Raw genomic sequence first — 10,124 nt, 5'->3', positions numbered from 1 at the left:
TCATAAAGTAAAATCCAGAGTTGAGTCAACCACAGCTCCATATCCAAATAAAAAGTAGAAGCAAATTATATCTTCCCCTGCCCAAAACTGGAACAGAGCAAAAATATGAAGAGATAAACTAAGTATTTACAGTTTATAAACAAAGCAATACTGTCCTTGTCATAATTAATCCGGGATGTGTTTGCCTCATGTTTTCTGTATCTTCCCCAACCTGCAGTACAGTTACAGAATTTCATCATATAAGGATTTAGGTCTTGATTCAGTAATTTGGCCCTGAAATGCTGAAAAAAAATTGCTCAAAATCTATTTGAAAACATTTTACACAAAACTGTATCTAAAGAAAGAAACAGAACAGTAAGAGAATCTCATGATCCATGCTTTGTGGGAGTATCTACCGAGAGAAAAATCTAGCACCACTCCACAGTTCTTCCTAATTCAGCAGATCACAGCCCCAAACGCCCAAGAGGTGCACGTATGAGAGGAAGACAGAGGAATCCAGAATCACAATTAAGTGAGAAGATTTCTGTGTTTACCAAAAGCGGAAGCTGAAGATCGAAGACAAGATCCTGATGCCCTGGAAGATCAGAACATTGTGAAGCTACAGAACAGACAGTGAAGTGAGAGGGTAACAAAGCCTAATCAGAGCAGACAGAAACAAACACAAACACTCCTCTGTGACAGGCAGCCAGGCATGATTTGCAGCCACAGAACGCTGCTACTTCAGCCACACAGTGGCAGTGGTTTGTGTATTTTACTAGAAGAGTATCAATCACCAATAGCAAATCCCATTAAACAAAAAATCAAATGAGCCTTCACAAGACTTAGGAAAAAGCAACCACAATAACTGAGGCAGCCTGAGACTGTGCAGAATCCTCTCTTACTGACAGAACAACCTTTGGCAGCCAGGAAAAGTTCCTTTAGAGCCTCTAGCTTGGTGGCTCAGACAGTCCTGGGTTCCAAAGTACTTAGAGATCAGAGGAGCACAATGGGAAAGTATTTGCAACCTCTGTACCATAGTCCTACCTTTAAGTCATCAGTAAACCTTTTGCCTAACAATGCATTGGGGTAAATATTCTGTAACTGAACATCTGGAGTAGTCACTCTTCTTTGCAGGGATTTCCATGCTTGCTGTTCCAGTGAAATCAATGTTTAGAGTATTTCTTGCGCATGGATTCTCTCTTGGCCAGGCTGGCTTTTTGTTTTCCTTCCATCACAATGGTGCAGACAGGTCCTGTCAGTTTTTCTTCAAAACAGTAATGGAAATTGAGCTAATCACGCTGTTCACCCTAACTGAGTTGATTCTTGTTTGGCAGAATTATGATCCTTGTCACACTGAGGAACTAGACTCCACGTCTCTGTTTAATCTCACCTCATGCTGACACATTTCTGAGTGGTCTATACATAGCAAAGGACGGTGATAACCGGTTCAGCTCAGTGCACAGTCAAGATGCACTGCAGTGTTCTCCAATTACTCTCGTTGCAGTTTTGTTTAACCCCCTGCATCCTCCAGGAAGATCCTTATAGCAGCAGGAACACGAGACACAGGGTGTGCTCCCCCTGTGAGGACACAGCTCTTGCAGAGCACAGCCACAACTGCTGCTGAGGGCGGAGTGCCAGCCCCGTGGCTGTGCTCAAATCCCTACACAGAGGTGCAGACATCTGGCCCCATTCCCACACTTTGCACAACAACCTCTCAGGGCAGGCAGGTGCAAGGCAAGGTACGTTGTATAAAAAGGACAGTATGGAGTATTTATATGTAATAGAAACTGTGTGAGGCACCCTTATTTATTGTAGTTGCACATCCTGCTCTACAAGGTGCTGACAGATAAAAGCCCAATACATTTAATAAAAAAGGAAAAATTCCATTATTCATATACTGATATGACCTTTCCATACTCTGTATTTTGCTCAGAATCTCATTTAAATGACAATGGAGAGTTTTCCTGATGTGCACACAATACCACGTAGCTTAAGCTCTGCCAGAAAAAAAAAAATCAGCAGGAAACTGCATGACATTAGTTAAATTCCAGTAATTTAATCAAACGGGTAATTAAATTATTTAAATTATTCATTTAACGTACCTGGCAACAAGAGAAAACCAACACTGATCCTATTTCACCCTTGCTGGGGACCAAATGAAACAAATTACTATTTTAAAAGACTGGGCATTAGAATTCAGGTTAAGAATGTGATTCTAGTTTAAAAAAGATCAACACTGTTAGAGGGCAGGAGGCAGCATAGGAGCCAAATATTTACTCAGGTAACAAATACACTCTTTAGAGCCTGTTAGGAGTGGCAATCACAACCTACAACTTCACAACCAATCCAGGATGTTGGTTAATACCACAGAGGGGCTTCCCAACCTGTACCCTCACACATGGCACAGATGATACCGCCAGTCATCTGGAGTCCTGCTTCCAATCCATCAGGTTCACTCCAAAGCCTCAAGGGGAATTAGCAATTGGGATGTCATTCATCATCTCGTTGAGAAACATTTTTTCTCCAGAAGAGCTTGTCATACCAAGCAACCCACACAAAATACAATTAAAGAATGTCACTGCTAGACAGATTAGAACTGCAGTTCATGAGTGGAACTCGCTGTTGATGAATTTCATAAATTAAGTATGTTCTGGCAGAGCTTCTGTGGAAGGTATTAGCAATGATCCAAACACCAGGACCTAGCAAACTGCATGGGTAAAATCCTAGCTGCATTAGAGCCAATAGCAAAACTCCCAGGCACTTATACAGAGCCAGAATTTTAATTTCTCATGCCAGGTGCAACACATTGCTATGGCTTTGGGCAAACTACACTAATTCAGCCTCCCTAGTTAAAAAATGTGGACCACTAACTACTGCTTTTGGAGAGAGAGACTGTGGAGGATACTCAGAAGTGACCCATACAGCAAAGGGCAAGCATTATCAATCAATGCAATTTAGCAAACAGGCTACTTCAGCAACTCACCATCAGAGAAATACTCCACTGATACAAACACCAGGCTTACAGCTCCAGCTGGATTCATTTCTTGTCCTGGGGAGGCCTGGTAAAAGTATCTTCTTTATGAATTCCATGCACAGAAGACTGGCCCAAGCTTTGGTGCAGATGACTATCGATGTTGAGAACTGTGTTTGGGTGTTTTGCCTCAACCATCAGTTATGTTCTTTCACAGCCAACGTGTGTAAGTGAACAGTTGATTTCATGAGTCAGGGATTAACAAACACACTGCTACACAAATGCATACATTAACTCTGGATAACACACACATTTGTTTAAAATTAATTCTCGGGTTTCTTGCAAAAAAGTTTTATGGCTGTATGAAAAGCAGCTATAAAATGAGATTTGGCTCCTTGGTAGGTGGCATGTTACATTTTTTTAAGAAATATTATTCTTTCCATATAAATGCACAACAGATGTAACATTCGACCTAAGCAGTAAGATTTATTACTGTTTTTAAAGCAAATTCAGCACAGCTTAAGAGAACACTGTACAGAATTCTTTAAGCTAGGAAGAGGTTCTTCTTGACATCAATGCATGCTTTGCATTTGTCAATTCTTACTCTCAAAGCCAACCCACAGTTTAGTATTTCAGGCTTTTTACAAAGGTGATGATCCTGCAATTCAATCTGCTAATGTAGCACATAGCAGGCTCCCTCCAGTCACAGCAGTCATGGGCTCATCTCTTTGCTTTTAATATCAAAAGAAATGTGCATGGTCTCTTTGGTCTCTTTTTGAGCCCCCAAAACATTTCATGTGATTTAAGTTAGGCGTTATTCCAACAGCACATGCAATCAAAAGCAAGTGTCACACATTGTTTGGCAATGAAAAATAAAAAATAAACATTACAGCTGTGATCAAAGAACGTGTCTTGCTTATATTGTCTTACATTAATTTCTTTACCTCATGCACTTTTGTCTAAGTATTTATTGTTTTGTATTTTCTTCAGAGGCCATAGTTCTTCTGGTTTCTAAAAATAACCTGCTTATGCATAGTCTTCTCTTTTCAAAACACCGTTCTTCCTTTTGTTAAGTTCATTTCCAAGATCTCTGTGCATGAAAAATGGTGAAAGATGGGTATGTGAAACTTCACTAACAAACACATTGAAAATACCCAGAAACGAGGAACAATTCTTGGATCAACACTTTCAGTGGTAAACAGTTCAGTGAAAAAGGAACAGGCCTCGAAGTTATGCAGTAATTTTGCATTTTGTATAAGGGCACGAAACATGAAAATTAAAACATACCTGAGAATAATATTAAAATCTCATTTCAAGAAAATTTTTGTTGCTCAACAGCTTTAACTACCAAGTAGTTTCACAGTTTTTGCATTTCATTTCATGTAACATAATCCAGATGGTCCAGCAGGCAGCCCCTGACCAACACACTCTCAGGTGAATCCTGCAGCTGACATTGTTGTATTCACATTGGAGAAATGCATGTATCTGAAAGTTCACCTCTTATTCCACCATGAACACAGCCAAGCACTTAAATTGTGAATCTCTATACAGCCTACAAAGAGAATTCTAGCATTAATATACACTTCCACCTCATTTTTCTGTTATGAACAAGTTGTACTCAAAATCGTTTTCTGATCTCAAGTTCAAAGCATGGCACCAAATTTGGGGCTGCCCAAGCACATTCTCTTCCAAAGGAAGGCATGGGACAAAGTTCTTGGATGCTTCTCTAGAAGATCTAGGCAACACTGGGAATGCTGCAGATCTCAATCATATCAAGTGCAAGAGTAGTTCATCTGCCACCTCCCCAGACAAAGAGCACTTTCAGTAGCCCTTTAGGAGATATGCTGATAATCTTTAAGAAATATTCTAATCCCACTGAGCTCTCATGTTGGTGATTGCATATCAGCCAGGACAAGCAGTTTACAGACTTTTTAAAGGGATGCATCTGATTTCTGCCAGAGAAAAATCACATTAAGTCTTCACCTCTCATTAACGGCTGTCAGAGTCTCGGTACTGACATCCATACAGATGATGCGTATCATATTTGAGGAGTATCTGAGTGTATTTGCAGTGAGTATAGGAATTGGATTCACAGGCCAGAAAAGTTTCTGCCTGTCTAGTGCCCAAGCACTGTTTTAATTTTCTTTCATTTTACACTGGTTTTCCCTGACTGGTTTTACAAAAGTAGTAGCAGTGGAAGAAGTGTCCAAAGCACCAAGTAGCTTGATCTGTTCATATATCCTCTTTACGATACGGTTTTATGCTGAGACTTCCTAGTATCTGGAATAGTGTCTGGCTTCCTTAAAAACAATGGGAACATGCATCTCTACTGTATCACACCCAGCTGGGGTAAAATCTGATATCCTAGAGAAAAGAATGGTATTTTCACTCCTAAGATCAAGAAATTCATGCCTGCTGTATACTTTCCTGCAGTGAGGGAAAATTGATTCTCCATCCACCTGCAGAGACAGTCTCTTGGACTTGAAGAACGTCCTCAATCAGAGACAGAGATCCTTGAGGAACTGACCACCAGACTGCCAAATATTAACGACAGACTGGGGCATATCTCAAAATGAGGACTGGGTACTTCATTACATAGTGCATTTTTGCCTATCCTTTGGGCAAATTTCAGTACAAGGTGTGGGGATTTCAAAGTGCCCATATTAAGGAGTAAATCACAAAGAGGCTCATCGAGCCACAGGCACATGTGAGGGGCTTTTGAAGTTCTGTATCATCTGTGTATGTCCAATGAGAGACTGTTCTACACAGAGAAATGCAACTGATAAATTGCATTGCTTCAAGAAAAAGAGATTTTATAAAAATTGTTTAAGGTTTACCTTTTCAGGTATTTTGAAAACTCCCTGAAATATCCAATAACACTATGGCTGACAAAAGAAGAAATGGAAGGAAGAGAAAGACAGAAAAGTATTCTGGAAACAGGACAGTTAATCATTCATGTTGTCTACAATTCCTTTGGCTCACTAAAGTCTCAAGATAGACTGTGGCTTTGTAATAAGAAAAAAAACATCCTCTACTGTCCTACCATCTCTCCTCTACAATGTACGATGGAATCTAGAGCCACAGACTCCCAGGACTTCACAGGCAAAGGACATATCCTAAAGCATAGCATTTCATGGCTCCCTGACACCCCACAGGCACCCTTTCTCCCTAAAGCAAAGAATCTCACAATATCATTTTGTGTAGCATTCTTTACATATTTTGACTTATACTCCCAAAGCAGATTTATTTCAGTCAGACTGTGCACATGTAGGTTTTGAGTGATTGTTGAGGTTTGGGGTTTTTTAACCTTCTCCTCAGCTTGATATTCTGCACTCTTCCAGGAGCTGGCCATTGTGATTAAAGATTCTGCTTTGTAATGAAAGCCATGTACTTCAATGCTTAACTAGAGAGAGCAAAAAGAGGCAGCCAAAACATGTGGCAATTCTTTCCTTTCACAAGTGACAAAACAGCATATGCAGTTCAATGCCCAGGATCAGTTAATTTTATCTGGAAAAGCAGCTTATGTAAGTTCACAGTTGCTATGATTATAACCCCCATAACATCAATTTCGTATGTAAAGCCACTGTGGGGCCCATATGGATCATCCTTACACTTTGGGAATATGGGCTCAGGGCAACATAAGTCACCAGTTATCAGCCTTTGTCTTATTTTGCAATATATTCACGATTCTCTGTCCTTCCAATGGCAAATACATCGTGCTTGGTTGGCAGTGCTGGTATCTGATATTCCATGATTACCTTGGCTTCAAAGTGAGACAGTAAATGCATATTTGTGTTACTCTCCCTTTAATGTAGTACAAAGCCGGACACAGCTCAGAAAGAAACACCTAAAATCCATTACCTATTTATGATCATGTACAAATGGGTATTTATCATGTTAAAAGAGAACCACATGTTAAAGTGGAGGCTAGAGCCCAATAAATCATTTTGGATGAAAACCCTTTTCAAAAAAAAAGGAATAAAATAATTAACATTTGCTTTTGCCAGGAGAAACATTTGCTCATGAATCTTCTGGGAAGAGAAAGGCATTTAACCTTTTTACATGCCATTCCCTCAGACATCTCTGACCCCACTGCAAAATAGACAACAAAGATTCCCGACTCCACGCTGCTGATTAAACTCTTGTACAAAACATCTGGCTGAAATTTTCTTGGCAGTTGATTTGAAAAGTATACAAGAAGCAGAACTAGGGAGCAGCCATAGTTCAGCTGAGTGACACCAAGATAATGCTATGCAAAAGCAGATTTTACCTTGAACACATCAACTCCTAAATAATAGCCAGTGACTGTGCAAGCAACATCATTAGCAGAAGAAAAATAAATCCATCTTCTACTCTGCAGGCCAGTGTAGAGAAGGCAAATGGGCTTTGAAAGAAACCCAACTTGACAATTTTGTTTCTTTTAATAAAATAATAAAGGGCTTAAACTGTTTACCTGCCTAATACCTAACTGCAATAGACAGGTAGGAGAGAAGTCATCAATGCCCTTAACTTCCAGAAGCCATTCCTTATATTTGTGAATGATTTCAAAACTTCTGTGGTTTCTGATAAACTCCCCAAAAAACTGGATGTAATGCTTTCCTACTTAGTGTCTCAGTCAATACACCCCAAGGCCTAAATTAGCAAAAGTGACCTGTAATTTTCATAATCTGACATTCAAAATAAAGGATATCCTGGCCCTCTTGCTGCTTTACCTTTAAAGAGCCTGTCCAGTGCAGGTCAGCAGATTGTTCCCTTTTGGAAATACAGACCCTGGAATTCTCACAGTTTTCTGCATGTGGAACAGGCCTAAAAGCAAGACATTTTCACTGCTGCTATTGACTAAGTAGCATCAGTGAAAAACCTTCATGAACCAGGCCAACTTTGTTCTGCAGCTGCTGGGGAGAGGAGGGCAAAAAAAAGAAAAAGGAAGCAGCAGCACAGAACAGCCATAGAGTCTGACACAAAGGTGCAGGAAACAGGAAAGCGTAGGGAACCTTCTGCCCCACAGCTGCCAGGCTAGGAAAATTCCCAAAGGAACATGCTGAGATCCTCTGGCTTTTTCCACAAGCCAAGGCAGAGAGTGCTTCAGATTTATCAGACTCAACAAGAATGACAAATGAAAGCTTCAGCACTGCACAGGGCCAGCAGTCTGTAATTTACTGTAGTTATGGAAAATTTGATGGTGTATGGAAAAGGCTTTGACTTTTTATTTGGGACCCTGCTGTAAAGAAACAGATTATCAGTATGTGTTTAAAATTGCTTGATAAATATTTTTAAATCATAAAGAAATTAACACATAGAGACAAAATCTGGTCTAAACATTTTATCTCCAATCCAAAGTTCACATTCTAAAGCACCCCTACTGCTTTGTGCTACACCACTGCCATCCCAATAGACCTAAAGGAGGGGCACCTATTCAAATTAGCTCTGCTATCACTTCCTCTCTAAATGAACTTACCCACAAACACCTTGTTCTATAGAACTCTTTAGGTTGGAAAAGACCTCTAAGATCATCAAGTAAAACTGTTAACCCAGTGTTCACTTCTAAACCCTGTCCCTAAGTGCCACGTCCACGTGTTGTTTAAACACTTCCAGGGATGTTGATTCTTCCCACTTCTCTGGGCAACCTGTCACAATGTGTGACCACCACTCCCATGAGGAAATTTTTCCTAATATCTAGTCTAAACCTCCACTGGTGGAACCAGTCTCCAAAATTTAGGAAAAAAAGTCTGTCAGATAAATAAATTTCAGCATGGAGCAAGAATAACCAACTGCAATGCAGACCAGAAATATAATCACAGAGTGTAACAATAAGAAGTAAGTTTGAAGCTGTTCATTCTATCAAAATAAATAAAATATTGCAAGTATTTTGTACCACATTATTCAGTACTACCACTGGAATGGTAATGAATGAATAAAACCAGAAGAGATTATCCCATGTATAATCCAATATTCATCAATAATAGTAGAAATAAGTTGTCATGTAGAACATCTATGTGAGAGGGCCACACCACTTGTCCAGGCAGGAGCTAATATTGATGTAGATTTAGGGTAGCCACCTGCCAGGCAAGCCATTGTAACTCAAGTGAGTTGAATTCATGACTAAGAGAAATAAGTTAAGACTACTGCATCAAGGGAAAATCTGCCATTTTGTTAAGACTCTTTGTATGCTTTGCAACTCCAACAGACACCTTCTTCTACAGATTTGGTCTGCACCAAATAGGGAAGGTGTGATAATATTTTGAATCCAGCAATTTGTATGCAACCAACAAACAATTAAACCGAGCAGTAAAAAGCAGGTGATTGGAAAACATGGAACCAAGGCTTACAGTGTATCAAGAAATGTCCTTACACTTAAAAAATTATAATGCACTCCAAAATCCATTTGTTCAGGCAATCCATGTACAACAGAAGGCACTGTTATCCATATGAATCTATCAATTCTGCACAGCAAAAACCTGAGAAGTGCAACTCAATTAGATGCAGCCTGGCCCCTCCCGGTCATTCAGGTTCCTTGAGGACAAACATCTCCTTTCAGTCCATCAAATTATAAAAACACCACAAGAATTTGTACATTACAGTAGCTGGTTAGAAAGAACATTCTGGTGGGGGAAGCACGCTGCTATTTTCCAGAAAACCTTCAGCAGCATTAAATTACCCTCCCCTATCACTCAGAAGTCACGATGATTTCAAGAAAATGTAATGATGAGACCCTTCCCATTGACCTTTGTAGCCAATCCTTCAGTTGCCACCGGGAGTACTTCCAGCAAAGTTAAATGCTGTGATCAGTCCTTTGTTGTCAAATGTGTAGCCACTTTGTTGTTCTACTGTCTTAGTCTCTAGAATTCAAAGAAAAAGGATATGAAAAATAGTCTCTAGTGAACACCTTTGTCAGAGACAATACAGCTCAGCTAAGAATGCAAAGTTATGGAAAAAACCCCCACCTGAGCCAAAATTTCATTCCCTAAATGCAATGACAGGAATAAATTACAATCAGATTTTCTCTAAAGGCATTAAGTGTGCACACATCTGCAACAGAGTTGAAAAACTGATCCTTTACAGAATCAGTCTATGCCACACTGTTCTGCATTCTTTTTGACTAAATCTGAATTTTTTTTCCATGATGCAAGTTTTCTATACACCTAAAATCTCACACTGACTGCAAAGGCAATGT

The 10,124-nt window shown here is 39.7% G+C and overlaps 1 protein-coding gene across 2 annotated transcripts in view; it reads right to left on the bottom strand.

The window, feature by feature from the left end:
* Positions 1-3,411: 3,411 nt before the first annotated feature.
* Positions 3,412-10,124, bottom strand: part of IPO8 (importin 8) — a 46,333-nt gene continuing 39,620 nt past the window's right edge. For both annotated transcript variants that reach the window (XM_032105948.1, XM_032105947.1), the window contains one exon: positions 3,412-9,789. Coding sequence is in view for 1 of the 2 variants with exons in the window: in XM_032105947.1 (XP_031961838.1) it covers positions 9,692-9,789 (98 nt within the window). In the remaining variant the exon portion in view is untranslated. The remainder of the gene's footprint in view (positions 9,790-10,124) is intronic.

This window comes from Corvus moneduloides, chromosome 4 (assembly GCF_009650955.1).
Source record: "Corvus moneduloides isolate bCorMon1 chromosome 4, bCorMon1.pri, whole genome shotgun sequence".
NCBI lineage: Eukaryota > Metazoa > Chordata > Aves > Passeriformes > Corvidae > Corvus > Corvus moneduloides.
Note: the sequence above shows the minus strand (reverse complement) of the source record. Positions and strands in the feature narration are given on the sequence as shown.